The sequence below is a fragment of the Candoia aspera genome, chromosome 1 (genome assembly GCF_035149785.1).
Source record: "Candoia aspera isolate rCanAsp1 chromosome 1, rCanAsp1.hap2, whole genome shotgun sequence".
Taxonomy (NCBI): domain Eukaryota; kingdom Metazoa; phylum Chordata; class Lepidosauria; order Squamata; family Boidae; genus Candoia; species Candoia aspera.
This window is the reverse complement of record NC_086153.1, coordinates 69926762-69943193: the sequence shown is the minus strand read 5'-3', so window position 1 is coordinate 69943193 and position 16432 is coordinate 69926762. Positions and strand designations below refer to the sequence as shown.

At 42.5% G+C, this 16432-nt stretch overlaps 1 protein-coding gene across 1 annotated transcript in view; it reads left to right on the top strand.

Moving 5' to 3' along the window:
- The window catches only part of WDR64 (WD repeat domain 64), an 86555-nt gene that overhangs the window by 37291 nt on the left and 32832 nt on the right, over window positions 1-16432 (top strand). The window contains exons 12-17 of the mRNA XM_063291047.1: window positions 404-552; window positions 959-1082; window positions 2387-2559; window positions 10649-10828; window positions 12979-13106; window positions 15764-15856. Of these exons, the coding sequence (XP_063147117.1) occupies window positions 404-552; window positions 959-1082; window positions 2387-2559; window positions 10649-10828; window positions 12979-13106; window positions 15764-15856 (847 nt within the window). The remainder of the gene's footprint in view (window positions 1-403; window positions 553-958; window positions 1083-2386; window positions 2560-10648; window positions 10829-12978; window positions 13107-15763; window positions 15857-16432) is intronic.

The window sequence follows — 16432 nt, the reverse complement described above, 5'->3', positions numbered from 1 at the left end:
TACCAAATGCCATCCTACAGATTTCCAGAAGATAGGGAAGCAGAACTATGGCCCCCAGCCTGTCAAATATTGCCTGTCCTTGCTATAAATGGATATAAAACATCTCTATTTTTCTCTTGTATAAGTTTTAAGGGTTTGGTTTTTGAATGTGGGTATGTAACAAGTTTTTGGAAGAGTAAACACAATGCTGTAGTATACAAAAAAACTGTACCAGTAATTTAATTTGATCAGACATATAATACCTTCAAGCTACATAGAGTAGCAAGCACATACAGTGTGTTTCCTTGAGGTCTGTCTGCCAATCAAAATTATAATTTATTTGAAATGAAAACTTAAATCTTTTCTAGAATAGCTGATGATATTCATATTCATAAACCAAATTATGCAATTCTGTAATACCCAGGATCAGCAGTCATTGATGTTTATCCTCTCACTCGGATGATACAAGACACTAAACAAGTCCCCCAGACTCATGAAAGGAGCATCAATGTGCTGGTTTACAATAAGGTGTTTCACCAAGTTCTTACTATCTGTTCTGAGTCTGTTGTAAAGGTGAGTATAAATCTTATGAGCCTTTCAGTTGCAAAGTGAAAGAGAAATTCCTCTATTTGGGCAAGTTCATTAACTAGGGTATTCTTATCATGCTCACACTCCGAAAGCTATTTTGGAGCTTGTCTTTCCTGGAGATGGGTAAGCCAGGATGAATAAGTTACTTCATTTCTTTCATTTGGGGAAACAGTTGAACTGCAAGCTCAAAGGAATTACTGAACTTTTCTGTTAAATCAAGGAGAAATTGGAACACTTATTTCCAGTATTCCTTTCCCAAGTTCAGTCAATTCCTCTCATTCTTCTTCTGTCTTAAGATTTAGTACATACATTAAAAAAAACCTATGGTGGTTATTTTTGAAATCTCTAGTAGTTATTAGACTGCATTGCATATAATCTGTTTTATTTTTAGGTCTGGGAATTGGAAACAGGACAGCTAATATACCAGATTGAAGATGCCCATGGGCCAAATGTTGAGTTGACATGTGCAGCAATTGATAAAAATGGATTTCATCTTGCTACTGGAGCATGTGATGGTAAAACAATGAAAAAATTACTCCCTAAAATAACCCATTAAGATAATTCCCTGCATTTTCAAAGAGCCATAAAGCTAGTTGAATAATTCATGCTTTCTGTACTTCATGGTTTCATAATAAAGATTAGTTGAGAATTCTTCTGGTCTTACAACATTGCCCATGCACCACGTACAGTAGTAAAGCACTGAAGAAAAAACTTCACACAATTGATACTGCTACTACATGCATTTCATATAAGGAAGTGCAAACGTTGTTGTCAGGAAACAGAATTTTCTGGAGAATTCCAGAACATTCTATTTGTCTTTAAATAGCCCAGGCCTTCTCCTCAACCATTCCATTCTGCTGGTTGGTTTGGCAGTTTCCAAATTAAATCCTCTGAACTGGAAGTGATTCAAGTGTTTCAGGCATGGTGCTCTGGACATTGTGGTTGGATCAAACAAATTTTGCTTATTTCTAATTTCTTACTCTCTCTTAAACTGTTCATAATAATGTTAAGTTTTGTACTTCTTGGATGTTTCTAAAATTGTTTTTATAGCTGTTTGTATGCTGCCCAGAGTCACGTCATGTGAGATGGACAGCCATATAAATATGCTAAATAAATAAATAACTATACAAGAACCATTGGTAATTAATTATAGTATGAATTTCTTGTTCATTTTTTCTTATAATGCAATTTAAGAAATTAATTCAAGTTTTGTTTTTAGCTACCAGGTTTAGTAAAGCATAATACTGGAAAACTGAAGTACATCCTTTGATTCTGTGGTATTTCATAACAACAGTATTTATGGCACAATAGCAAAAATCTTGGAAAATCTATTAAATAAAGATTGATCTCCTTTGGATCTCCATTTTTTAGTTAAATTTTAAATTTCTAATACATTTCTGGGCAATGATACTGAATATAGATATTTAACATTTTCTGCCTCTTTTTAGATTACATGTATACTTATATGTTCAAACTATCTTTTTTAAAAAGTACCTTTTGTGTTTCTTATTATGCTGTTTTTATCATTCTTAGTGCTTTGGTTAAATGTTTCTTTTATATTTAAATGATGTTTTGTTTTTGTGTGACATTTTTATTTTATTATTATTTGGAACCGTGCATTACTTGAGGGCTGTGATAATCAAGAAACATCTAAATATTGCAAATAAAGTAAAAAAATTACTTCATCTTTCTCTGATAGCCAATTTAGTCTTGTACATTGATACTGCATGTCATGGCTGTTTGCATTCTTCTCATTGTAGCACTCAGCTATTAATTATTTCTATGAGGAATGATAGTCCTTGTTTTATTACACATTTAGGGACTGTGAAAATATGGGATTATGGAAGTGGGCAGGTACTTAAAATTTTGCCCTTAGGCAAGGAAATCAAGGACAATGAACATTGGCTGATGCAGATGGACTACCTGAAAGCCAGTGAGAGTAAGCATGTGATCCTGGTCTTGGAGTACAGTGGGATGCTCAAAATTGTTCAGGTTTGAGCTTTGATTTTTACATCTCCTATTTCATTTGCTTCACGTTGTTCTCAGTTTCAGAAGTCAGAGAAACCAGTCTCTCCTAACTATAGCTTTCCAGACGTGCTGGGACTTCAGCTCCCCACCACAGGTTTGCTGTTATATTAGCTGTAGAAAAGGCCCCTGGTTGGAGAGTCTCTGCAGTGCTCAGTTATCAGCATTGTGAAATACTTCCTCTCATGTATTTACAGAACATGCTCATATTCCAAATACATTTGTGCAGAATTACAGCTTTAATATACAGTATCTAAAGGTTAAGTCCCTTCTCAAGCAATTAGAGGATAATTAAATTTCCATAAATCTAACGAATATAATTAGTTTACATAATCTATTTGTCTTATTTATCTTCACTGATTATATCCTGTTTATGGCTTCTAGTTCTACTACTGTTAACCCCAGCAAGGTTTTTCTGATCTCTTTTATAAGTAATCCTCAGCTAACGACCATTCAGTCAGTGACAATTTGAAGTTACAAAGGCATTGAATGAGGAGACTTACAGCCATTCCTCGAAGTTGTGGCCGTCGCAGTGTCCCCATGGTCATGTGATCATGATTTGGGCATTTGGCAACTGGCTCACAATTCTGACAGTTGCAGAGTTCCCCAGTCACATGACTGCCATTTGCAACCTTCCCTGCCAGCTTCTGACAAGCAAAGTCAATGGGGATGTCATGTTCACCGTTGCAATGTTTAATGTACTTCGTAACGTTTCGCATGCCATGGTGCTGACACGTGTTTCGGTTGGGAGGGAGCTGCTGGGAGACCTTGTACCAGGCTTTCTGTCTGTTCTCGGGATGGAATGCATTTGGGTTATCGTTTGTGTTCAAGGTCCTTTTACCCGTTGATTAGCAGAACTCGTTAGGAGCACCTGGGATGGGGAATTTGAAACGGTTGTACGGGGGGAGGGCTTACATTTGCACCGAGGGTTTTTAGTTTGTATTTGGTACGCTTTTGTCATTCTCAGCTTTCTTTGTACTTGCATACTATTCTTAAATAAACCAGATTTGATTCAAGCTCTTGCTTGTGAGTCTGAGTACAATTTAGGATAGGCAACCATTACATAAAGCTGAGAATCTTTGTGATACCCGTTAACTCCTTCCAAGTATAATTCTTGTGAGGAAAATAGTTAACGATGACAGAACTAAGACCAACATCCGGAGTACTGGAACCACAAGAGGATCCAGCGCTGAAGAGCCCCCTTCCCCCCGACATTTTGTTCTACCCAAGGGGCTCTAGCTCAAGCTCTGAGCTGGGGGGATCCAGCGATGAGGGAGAACCTAAGGCAGAGGCGGCTGGGACTTCCTGGAAGTACCAGTTCCCCTTGACCCCTGAGGGGGAATCGACCCAAGTGGCACCAGAAAAACGACCTGACACCCGACGAGGGGAAGAATCGGTGACCCCTGAGAGGATGAGAAGGTTGGAGGTGAGGGTGGAGTTGATGGAAGACCTGTTGAAAACCCTGTCGATCGCGATGGGTGACCAGGGAAGCTGCGACGAGAGTCCTCGCTCCCCGCAGCCCTCTCCCCTTCCTCCTAGCGGACGCCAGTGGTCCGAGGCAGGAGACGACATCGCGACGGAGCCTCACCATGAAGAGGGTCCTCTGGGGTGTCCTGGGGCCCTACCGCTCAACCCGCAGCTGGTTCCCCTCCAACCGGGAAGGTGGTGAAGGACTTCGCTGTCAAATTCGATGGGGACCCCACCAAACTTTCCTTCTTCATAACCAACGCGAAGAATACATGAAGCAATATGGGTCGTGTTTCACCTCTGAGGAGGCTAATATATAAGCCATTACCCCTAAGCTGAAGGGCAGAGCAGCGGACTGGTATGTCCAACTGACGGAGGCTGATGCTCCTGAACTTGGGTCGTTCGACTTCATGTTTGCCTTGAAGCTGTTCTTTGAGGACCCCCTAGCCAAAGCCAGGGCTAAGGAGGCACTCAAGGAACTCACCCAAGGACCCAGGTCGGTAGCCGACTATGCCCTAGAATTTAAAACTTTGGCGGGCAAGGGTCCCGACTGGTCCCAATCAATGCTCATTGAGAGGTTTAAAGAAGGACTTAACCGAGACGTCCTCAGATGGGCGCTGGGCAGAGACGACCCGGAGTCACTGTATGAGTGAATCTGTTTGGCCGGCAAGGCTGAGCATGCCCAGCGCACCTACATGCAGACCCGACGAGCCGAGAAAACAACCCTGATGCGGGGACCCCGGAGCGGAACGACAGCTGCCCCACCGAGCAGGAGACGAGAAGGACTGCCGCTATGCGCGAGGACAGTGCCTCCGTTGTGGGAAAGGAGGCCATCGAGCCGCCAAGTGCCCGAAACTCAAGTCCGGAGATCGAGCGACGAAAGCCCTGGCCAAGTCGCCCCAGGCATCGCGCCAAACGACCACGGCCAAAGGTGCTACCGACATTAAAGAAGACCTATATCTCTACGCAGAGGTTGAGGATGCTGCAAAAGAACCAGCGGGAAATGCCAGCCACCTGCCCTGAACTGCGCCCTGGGGCAGGTGGAGGAGGATGGGTGTGAGGATGCTATGGTGAGTGTTGATTGCCCCACTCTGGCAGTGAAAGTGAAGCTGGGCTCCCGCACCCAAACCACGGAAGTTTGGGCTCTGGTTGACTCTGGGTGTTCGAGGTGCCTCATCCACCTGGATCTAGTGACCACACTAGACCTGCCTAGTTTCCCTCTCCAGCAGTCTTCGCTCTTTACCCAGCTAGACGGGTCAACAGCAGGGGGGGGGGGGGTCTAGCAACTCATTTCACTGGGAATGTAGCAATGCAAATGGGCAGCCACAAAGAGGCTTTAAAATTCATCATTGCACCTGTTGGCGATCCCATGGTAATTCTAGGGATTCCCTGGTTAACTTGGCGAAACCCCTACATAAATTGGCAGCACCGAACCCTTACCTTTAGCGATGGGTTTTACCAAGCCCCTACAGTGGGGAGATCCTTAAGTGTGGGGGGGGGGGGCAAGGGCTGCAATTGCAGCGCTGCACCCCAACTTACCACAGTTGGAGCGGCTGCCGGACCGCTACCGAGACTTTGCGGATGTATTTGGGAAATGGAGGCAGACCAGCTGCCACCCCATCGCAAAACTGACTGTGCAATTGAGTTGCTTCCCAACGCTCAGCTGCCCAAACCGAAAATTTACCCAATGACTAAGAAAGAACTAGAGGCATTGCGTGAGTTCATTGACAAAAACCTGGCACGGGGGTTCATTGAAACTGCCAATTCCCCAGTTGGAGCACCTGTGCTCTTCTAGGAAAAGAAAGATGGCACACTCAGACTTTGTACGGACTATCGGGGGTTAAATTCAGTCTCCCTATGTAACAAATATCCTTTGCTTCTAATGAAAGACATGTTAGCCCACCTATCAAAAGGGAAAATTTTCTCTAAGCTCGACCTCCACGAAGCCTACTTTTGCATATGCATACGAGCTGGAGACGAGTGGAAAACCGCTTTTAATTGTCCCTTAGGCTCCTTCCAATACAAAGTCCTCCCATTCGGCTTAGGCGGCACGCCTGGAGTGTTCATGCAATTGATTAATGAAATGTTACATGATCACTTAATTAAAGGGGTCTTGGTCTATTTGGACGATGTACTTGCCTACTCTGAAAACAAGGAGGAGCATGAACGCCTTCTTAAGCAGGTGTTGGAAAAACTAAGGGCATCCAAGCTGTATGCCAAACTGTCCAAATGTGAATTCCACAAAACCCAACTGGACTATTTGGGCTATCGAGTCTCTGACAAGGGGATCGAGATGGACCCTGAAAAAATTAGGGCCATCTTAACTTGGGACCGCCCTCGCACCCGATGGCAGCTGCAAAGTTTTCTGGGGTTCAGCAACTATTACCGCCAGTTCATCCAGGGGTTCGCTGAAATTGCCTTGCCCCTCACAGACCTGCTTCGCACAAAAGGGTTGGGGGAAACACGCAAGGTAAAACACCCCGGGGCAGTGTTGAATTGGACTCCAGAATGCCAAGCTGCATTCGAGAAACTAAAGACTTCCTTTACCGCAGAACCTATTTTGCGGCACCCTGATCCCGAACGCCCCTTTGTTGTCCAAGTAGACGCCTCTGACTTTTCTGTTGGGGCTATATTGTTGCAAAAAGACTGACAACATCCTGAAACCCTGCGCTTATCTGTCCAGGAAATTTTCTGAGACTGAGCGCCGGTGGCATGTTTGGGAAAAAGAAGCTTTTGCTGTCAAAGCTGCTCTAGAAACTTGGCGCCACCTCCTTGAGGGGTCTGCCTACCCGTTCGAGGTTTGGACGGACCACAGAAATTTGGAGGCTTTCCGCACCCGCCGCCTGAGCCCCAAACAGATTTGCTGGGCTCAATTTTTCAGTCGGTTTAACTTCCAACTGAAGTTCATACCTGGCAAGAAAAACTTTCTCGCGGACGCTTTGTCCCGCTTGCCTCAAGACTTTGACCAAAGCCCTCAAGTGATTGGGACTGTTCTCTCTTTACCACAATTGGGACTGGCTGCTGTCACCCGAAGCCAGACCCGCACTCTGCCAGCTCAGGCCACCACCACCCGCAGACAGCCGCTCCCTTGTCAGTTGCAGTCTGCCTTTCTCCAGGCAGTGAAATCTGACACTTGGTTGCTGGCTAATCGAGACAAAGTTTCCTTCAAGGATGATCTCTCATGGGTCGGCCACCGCCTTTATGTGCCTGAAACTTTGCATGCTTCGGTGTTGCATCGCTCTCATGACGATAAATTGGCGGGCCATTTTGGTTTTGTCAAAACCCTGCATTTGGTCCGCCGCCAATTTTGGTGGCCCTCGCAGCGGGATGTTAAAGACTATGTTGCCTCTTGCCCTGTCTGTGCCATGTCAAAACGAAAAGTGGGGAAACCACAAGGGCTTCTCCAGCCTGTTGCCAGCCCATCTTGTCCCTGGGCTGAGATCTCTATGGACTTTATCGTTGACCTCCCACCCAGTCAAGAGAAAACTGTCATTTGGGTTGTAAAAGATTTTTTCTCCAAACAAGCCCATTTTATTCCGTGTGCCTCGCTGCCATCTGCCCAGCAGCTGGCTCGCCTCTTTCTGTTTCACATCTACCGTCTCCATGGCTGCCCCTCCCGTTTGGTGACCGACTGCGGCACACAATTTACCTCCCAATTTTGGCAGTCCTTTTTGAAATTGATTGGCACCGAACAAGCCTTGTCAACGGCGTTGCATCCGCAGATGGACGGATCTACTGAGTTTCTTAATTCAACCCTGGAGCAATTTCTTCACCCCTACACCAATTACGATCAGGACAAGTGGGTCGACCTGCTGCCCTTTGCCGAAGTGGCTTACAACAATGCTGTTCACCAGAGCACTGGACAAACCCCTTTCCGGGTTGTTTTCAGCCAGGACTTTGTTCCCATCCCTGAATTGCCCCAACCCCCTTCTACCTCCTGCTCAGCTCACGATTGGGCTGCGCAGCTGGCTGATTCCTGGCCAGTAATTCGGCAGGCTCTGAGTGATGCTCAGGCTACCTACAAACTCTACGCTGACAAACACCGTTCTCTCCAGCACACATTCAAAATTGGGGATCAGGTTTATCTTTCCACTAAGTTCATAAAGTCCACGCAACCTTCCAAGAAGCTTGCCCCTAAATTCATCGGCCCATTCCCCGTTGTTGCTCTTATCAATCCTGTTACTGTCAAGCTCGACTTGCCCCACAAGTTAAAACGTTTGCACCCTGTTTTCCATTGCAGCTTGCTCAAGCCGGCCCACCACTCCGCTCACTGGCACCCCCAACCTCCTCCACCTCCTCCTATCATGATCGATGGCCAGCAGCACTTTGAAATCAAAGAGGTCATCGACTCCCGCAAGTTTCGCAACTCCCTGCAGTACCTTGTTTGCTGGAAGCATTTCCCCCACCCTGAGTGGGTGCCTGCTCACCACGTCAATGCTCCTGATTTAATTCGCCGCTTTCACTTAGCTTACCTTTGAAGCCTGCGGCTTGACTGATCCTTTTCTTGTTCTATGTTACTGGGATTTTTCTGTCTTTTGGGGGGGCGGTATGTCATGTTCGCTGTTGCAATGTTTAATGTGCATCGTAATGTTTCGCATGCCATGGTGCTGACACGTGTTTCGGTTGGGAGGGAGCTGCTGGGAGACCTTGTACCAGGCTTTCTGTCTGTTCTCAGGGGGATGGAATGTGTTTGGGTTATCGTTTGTGTTCAAGGTCCTTTTTACCTGTTGATTAGCAGAACTCGTTAGGAGCACCTGGGATGGGGAATTTGAAACGGTTGTACGGGGGGAGGGCTTACATTCGCACCGAGGGTTTTTAGTTTGTATTTGGTGCGCTTTTGCTCATTCTCAGCTTTCTTTGTACTTGCATACTATTCTTAAATAAACCAGATTTGATTCAAGCTCTTGCTTGTGAGTCTGAGTACAATTTAGGATAGGCAACCATTACAGGGGAAGCTGGCAGGAAGTTACAAATAGCAATCACATGATGTCAAACTTAACAACCAAGCATGATTCACTTAACAACCACAACTGGAACTGCTGTCGTAATTTGGCACAGTCATGTGATGTCGCGCTTTATGATTGCATCACTTAGCAACAGAGTTCCTGGTCCCAATTACTGTCATTCACTGAGGACTAGCTGTACTTATTTATTTTCACATTCATTTAAAACTGTATGTAAGCCAACTACCCTCATCAAGCTGTATGCATCTTGCAAATAACCGTATATAATAAATTCTAATCTAATAAGTCATTATTTATTTATTTATTTATTAAATTTATATGCTGCCCATCTCACTGTATAAGTGGTTCTAGGCGGCTTACAAGTAAAAAAGAGAATAAAAAATCTTTTTTTAAAAATAAATGTTAAAAAATGGAGACAGCATACTCAACCCGCCAACCATCCCCAGGGATGCATACAATTATCGGATCCCCATGCTAGTTGGCAGAGCCAGTTCTTAACTCTCTTCTGGGAGGCTAGAAGAGTGGGGGCCAACCTCACCTCAGGGGGCAAGATGTTCCACAGGGCGGGGGCCACGGCAGAAAAGGCTATTCTCCTGGACCCTACCAGTTGGAATTCTTTAGCCAACGGGGTTCATAACATGCCTCTCCTGCTGGGCTGGGTGGGACAGGTCGATGTAATTGGGACAAGACTGTTCCTCAGGTAACATGGGCCCATATTGGCACAAAACCTCTAAATGCCCGCTAAATGGCCTGGGTTAAAAAAATACTCTTAAGCTCCCTTTTAAACTACAACAATTCAGTCTCAACTCCCTGAAATCTCAGGAGAAAGACAAACATGCATTTTTAGTGTAGATACCAGATTAGAGACTTCTGAAATAATGTATCAAGAATTTGATCATTATCAACAACAGTTTTCAATCCCTAATAATATATTTTAATAAGGGTGCATTAAATTTACATAATCCCCATGTGACTACCTATTAAATGAGAATGCAGAATGTTTCCTAAATATTAGGACCAGCATTTTTATTGGGAATTACCTTTTTAATCATCTAATTTAGGCTTTTTAGGAAAGACTCCAGAAACATGTTTTTCACCAGATGCCTACTTCAGTCATTTGTTCTGAAGACATTATATTGAGAGTTGATTTAATTAATTAAAGCCCCAGAAGCCTGTGGAGCTCAGAGCTGCTTCCTTGACCTTACATTTCCAGCCTATGCTGCATTCAGTGTTTAACATACCGCTTGCTACTCATGGCTACTTGTGCTGACCAGAAACCAGAAGAGTTTGTTGTATGATGTGGTCCCACCCATTTTGCAGCCCTCAAACCCCATCTCAATCTCAAAAGCTGCCCTACCATCAAAGTATTCTACATAAAGGATGATTTTGAAGTGAGTCCATCTCCCCAAAAGTAACTCTGTGTGAAATGTCCAGATGTTGATGTCATCCAGTGGTATGACCATTCAAAGCATTTACTGCTGATCTTGAACAAATGTCCTAACATGAATATACCCAGTGCATGCAAAATACAAAATAAGTTACAAAGCTAGAAACTTTTCCCCATTATGCCAGTTTAATTGTCAAGTATCTATGAATTAATCTTCTTCAATTCTTTGTTCTTCTAGGGTAATGAAGGTGAAATTTACCTGTCTATAACTTGGGAACTCCCTGAAGCTGTGTCATTTGCTCTACAAGGCTATCCACTCATGTCCCTAAAATTGAATACCAATGTCAAGAAAAATAATGGTTTTTTCCCAGATGTCCAACTGCTGCTTGATACAGATCTCATAAACTCAAATACAGAGGTGAGGAACTATTGCATTTCTAGCTATGTTCTAGAAAACATGAAGAAAGAGAAAATAATTCTAAGAAGTTTCTTTGCATCCAAAGTCCACAGCAAAAGTAAGCAGTCAAAAAGTAAAGTGAATTTTTGCTTTCTGTAAGTTCTTCTGGAGATGGACAAAAATAGTTGGAAGGGATTGTGAAGCTCTTGGTTGCCTTTCTCTATAGGTTGTCTGTCTATGATTGGGAAAGGATAGCTGACAGATAGACAATCTGGTGCCTATCAGATGCTTTGGGACTGCAAAATCATGATAGCTGGGTATTCTAGGAATTGAAGGCCCAACGTTCTAGGGCACAGATTGGGGGAATCTATCTTGCTATGCATAGATAAAATATAAATAAAGTGGCTAGCAGTTGTCAGTCCCCTACAGTTTTTCTCTACCTCTGGGTGAAAGTGTGATTACTTTTTGTGACTAGTATTATGTGCAACAGGCTTTTGTATAATGATTCCAATATTTAAAAAACGCATTCCAGTTGTGCTGAACTTCAGGTGTTCTCAGAAGATGAAAAACTCCTCTAGGAATAGCAAAGTCTAGTTTAATGCTGTGGCACCTTTGTTGATAGGGCATATCTATTCTTACAGTATTTCTATAAGATCTGTATTGAAAAAAGAAATCCTTGATCCAGGAGACCTGATGAATTATAGGCCAGTCTCAAATATTTTCTGTCTGGATGGTAATGATTATATGTGTCAGTTTCAATCATGCCTTTGACTAGAGCATGAGACTGCTTTGGTGGTGGATGATGCACACCAGAAAGTGAATGGGGGAGACCATGGTCTTGCTAGTTCTCCTGGACAATTTGGCAGCTTTTAATACCATTAACAGTAGGATTCTTCTGGACTGTTTGGCAGAACTGGACCTTGGGGGACATGATTTGCAGTGTTTCCTTTATTTCAGGACATAACCAGAAAGTAGTGCTGGTATCTCATAGACTTCCAACATGTTCCCCATATTGTTCACATTTACATGAAATCACAGAAGGATGTCATGTGGTGTTTTGGAGTGAGTACCATCAATATGCTGATTACACCCAGCTCTATTGCTCTTTGTCATATGACTTCGAGGAAACAACATTGCCTAACTCTGATAATGGGCCAAATGAGAGAGATACTCAAACTAAATTCAGAGAATACAGAGGTGCTGTTGGCTGATTTGCACTTCCCCTGAAAGAGCAGATTCACATCTGCAAGTGCTCCCTTCAGTCTCAGCTTTCACTGGATTCATAGCTAACTGGTGTAGCAAATAACATATTTACACAATTACTGCTTTCGCACTAACCGTGACAATTCCTGAGCCTGCTGGGTTTGGAACAGTTATCTAGGCTTTGCTTATGTCCCCGCTCTAGGGCTACCCTGGAAAAGTGTCTGAAAGTTGCAGTTGGTAAAAAATGCTGCATCTAGCTTGCTAACTCGCACTAGTTATAGGGATCATGTGAAGCTTGTACTGAAAGATCTGCACCAATGGCCAATTATCAGACACGATTTAGAGTGCTGAAATTAATCTTTAAAGCCCTAAATAGCTTAGGACATAAATACCTAAGGGACAGCCTCTCCCATTACAAACCTGCTCAGGAGGTAAGAACTATAGAAGAGGCCCTTGTAAAGATGCTGCTGCTGTAAAAGGTCACTTTTATGGTACGTGAGAGAGGGAAGGCCTTCTGCATTGCTCCCAAGCTATGGATTGCACTCTCTAGGAAGATGCTCGTGGGTCCAACTCCTTGGTAGTTACAACCTCTGTAAAGACATATCTCTCTTTATTTCATTTTATTCTTAATCATGTGTAGCATTAACTTTAATTTATATTTTAACTTTTTTTTTTAGATGTTTAGTTTTGAATAGAAAGGCAGGGTATAAATCAAATGGATAAATACATTCCATAATCACCATATATAACCTTGTTCTATTTGAGATAATAATTAAGAGGCAAAGAAAGGCAGTTTCACTCTCTTAAATTGTGAGCTTCTGAGCATGTTTGTTTTAAAAGTAACCATTACACTCAGCTGCTCCGGACTGCTATATAATTAACAGATAGTTGTAGCAGTACTAATCATTATGCATTTCCTCCAATAGCATCTCCACAGTTTAATTATAAATGTTTTGTGTATTTTTCAGCTACCTCCTGGGACTGAAGTGAAGTGCTTTGATTTGTTAAAAATAGAAGGTTACAGTTTGTTAGCTACTGCAAGTGCAAATGGTTCTATCATCATGTGGGATTTTGAAGCTGCCACAGCCAGACGCATGTAAGTAAAACACTTTACTAGATATAGGATGTGGAGAGGTAGTGCTAATGTCCAGTCATCCAAGATAGATGCTGCTTTAGCATCCAGTCTCCAAACAGTTCCCAGTGTGAGGAAAGGAGAAATAGATGTATTAAGCTAGGGATAAGCTACAAGAATCCAGGAACAAATCTGAAGATTGCTCATTGATTGTTAGTAAATCCACCTAGTTTAGGCACTCCACAGAGATCCTGTTCATAATGATATGCTTAGTTGAGTCATGGATGAAGCTATGGTGTCATCCAATCAGCATAAGCTAATCAATGGTTTTAGACAAAAACAGCCCAGGGGTGGTTTCGGTTAATCTCTCTTCCCCAGATCAACCATGTTTTGAGAAGAGAGAAAAGAAGATTTGCGGGGGGGGGGGGGTTCCTTTCTGCTTCTGGCATGGATGCAAACTAGACTGACCTCACAAAAAGAGGACTGATCTAGGAACTCCCTCTCACTTATGGTTTTACTTTTCATCCTAGCCCCACATGAGCATGTGAGGAGAGAGTAGAAAGAAGCAGAAAAAGAAGATAAAGCTTTCCCAACTCTCTCTGGTGGTGCTGACCTTGATTGGGCCACCACAGGGTTTTTTCCTACAATCAAAAAGTGGCAGGAAGTAACAGCTTCCCAATGGGACTTTCAAACATGGCCATTCCCTCTTTGATTGGGGCATCCATGATTGTGCACTGACTGAGTCATTTCCCTGGGATAGTCATATGTTGGCCATTTTGTGCCAACACAGCCTCACCATACATCACATGTCTTTCAAGACTGGATCCAGGAAAAGTTCTTCAGCTCTCTCTCCCCAGTGTGAGTGGTAAGAAAGGTGAAGATCTCAATTATTGTCTCCTGTGCATATACTGAGTCATAGACAAATGGCACTGAATGGCTGAGATGCATAGAGGAGGGAACTTTGGCGCAGTAAGGGTGAGTGCAGTTCATCAACCTCTTTGCCTCCATCCAGGCTTAGCTCAAGTGAATCACTGGGCAGAGCCAATGTGCCAACTCTCTTGTTCTAGCTTGTTCACAATTGAAGGGAAAAAAATGGCTGCCAGTGAATCCTCAATTCCTGGCTGTTAGTTAGCTTTGCTGAAGTATAAGAAATAGCTGTTTTCCATCTCCAACAATTTCACTGGAATTGTTCCCTTGAGGATATTTTAAAATTCTGCACTAAAGGCAGAAGAAATAACTTTGCCTTTCTGTACCCTATTTAGCTGCACTTCAAAACCATTTGTCCTGGAACCACAGTGTCTGTAAATTACTTCTTTGCTCCTTTACTCTTCTCTGCTTCAAAGAATATTTATATAAACAGTGGATCCCAGACAGTACCATGGCCTTATTTCTTCACCATTCTTGCTTTTAATCTTCAGGTTGAAAGTCTCTTGGAAATGCTAATTGAGATTGCTTCCCTCCTACTACAGTGGATAAATAATTCTTATCTCTTGGCTAAGAAAGCAAAGCTTCTAAAGAGAGATAGATTGATGGGCCCCAAAGCAAATGTCCTCTTTTGAAATCCAGTCCCAAAAGACAGCTGCAAGTTGTTGGGTTTTTTTTTTTTTAAGTCAGAAGAGCTCATTCTTAGAATATGGGATTTTATGCAGATCTCCCAGGCACAAGCAGGGTTTTTGCAGAAGTATAAAGGAACATTAGTAAAAAATAATATATCGTATTATTATGTATGTGCTCATGAAATGCTGAAAGCCAGCTGGGTGACCTTGGGTCAGTCACTCTCTCTCAGCCCAACTCACCTCACAAGGTTGCTGTTGTGGGGAAAATAGGAGGAGGAAGCAGTGTTAGGGATGTTCGCCACCTTATTTGTAAAAATAATAAAGGCAGGATAGAAAACAAACAAATAGTCATCTGGTGAATGAACATAAATAGAAAGCTGCCATGTAGACTGGGATGACCTGGAAGATTGTGTAGACGACAAGCCATTATCCAGAACAGTAGCTTTTATAAGTTTCATTGAATCCAAATTGTAGTGATTTAAACTGATGACCTAAACCTGCATTATAAGTATGTGTTGAGGAACTCCAGAGTTTTTAGTAGTTTATAATGAAAAGACGAATATTAGTTAATAGGACTTCCTGAAAAACCATTGTATCCTGCTACTAATTTTCTTCTCTCTCCTAAAACCATTGGCTGGGGGTTGGGAACATTAAATATCTTTTAGAGTACGCTTTCATCTTGTTTAGTTGAGATGAGACCAGATGAGTTTTTGATCAGTGCTCTGTAGAAACTCTCATCCTAGAAAGAGACTCAAAGGAATAAGGATGTGTTTGTAGTTTAGGCAGATTTTATTGAGATCACTGAAGGTCTGTTAGTCTGTCACTATTTATTACTGAAAAGCTAAACTTGGAGGTTTACTACTGCAAAGCATTAATTCACTGAGTTTTAATTGGAGATTTTCAATCTGGGGGAATTCTACAATGACAGTCTATGAATTTTTGAGATAAGACAATTATCTGCATTCTTATTTTGAAACTGCGTGAATTTGGAAATATGAAACTGACTTACGAAGTCTTTAAAATGTAAAATCATTCTCACCATACTCCCATGGAGGAAAGATGTGCTATTTAACAACATATTTAACACATGTGGAAAAACTACAGGCAAAATATCTTTATTTTCAGATTCAAAGCTCGAGATGATATTCACTCAGATAGACCTGAATTACTTAAAATCAACTGGTTATTATTCCTTTATCGAGGCACTATCTCTGAGAGGTAGGTCAGTTCTTTAGGAAACATATATGCGTTATGTTAGCTGGGCTATGAAGCTGTACTAATTTTTTTTCTATAAAGGAGAAAAAAAAACCTATATTTGTATAGTCACATTCTGTTAAACTCCTAGTTGTCTTAATCCTAAGAGACAGTACACTTGCCTGGTTTCCTTTGTTCCTCGACCATTGCTTCTTGTAGCAAGAATTATCAGGCAAAATATGATACTGGGTAGCTAAATCTGTTCCCCATAAAGGGTTCAGGTTTTCACTGCTGATGGTCAATGTTTGCCAAGGGAAAAAGGTTCTGCTGCATCTTCTTACATACATATGTATGAACCCATCATACTGTTTTCTCTTGGTGTTAGCAATGTTATAGAGAGTGTAAAAAAGGACTAAAAACAGTAAGCCAAAAAATTTAAGATATTAGGTTAAAAAAGAGAAAGGAAAAGTAGCCCTAACCAGTTTACATAGATACAATTCACTGAACTTCTCCATATTTTCTATCTTTGCAAATCTTCCCTGGTTCCACCATGTGCATACACCCCTTCATACATTGCCTTCTGATGGCTTTCTGTTTCAG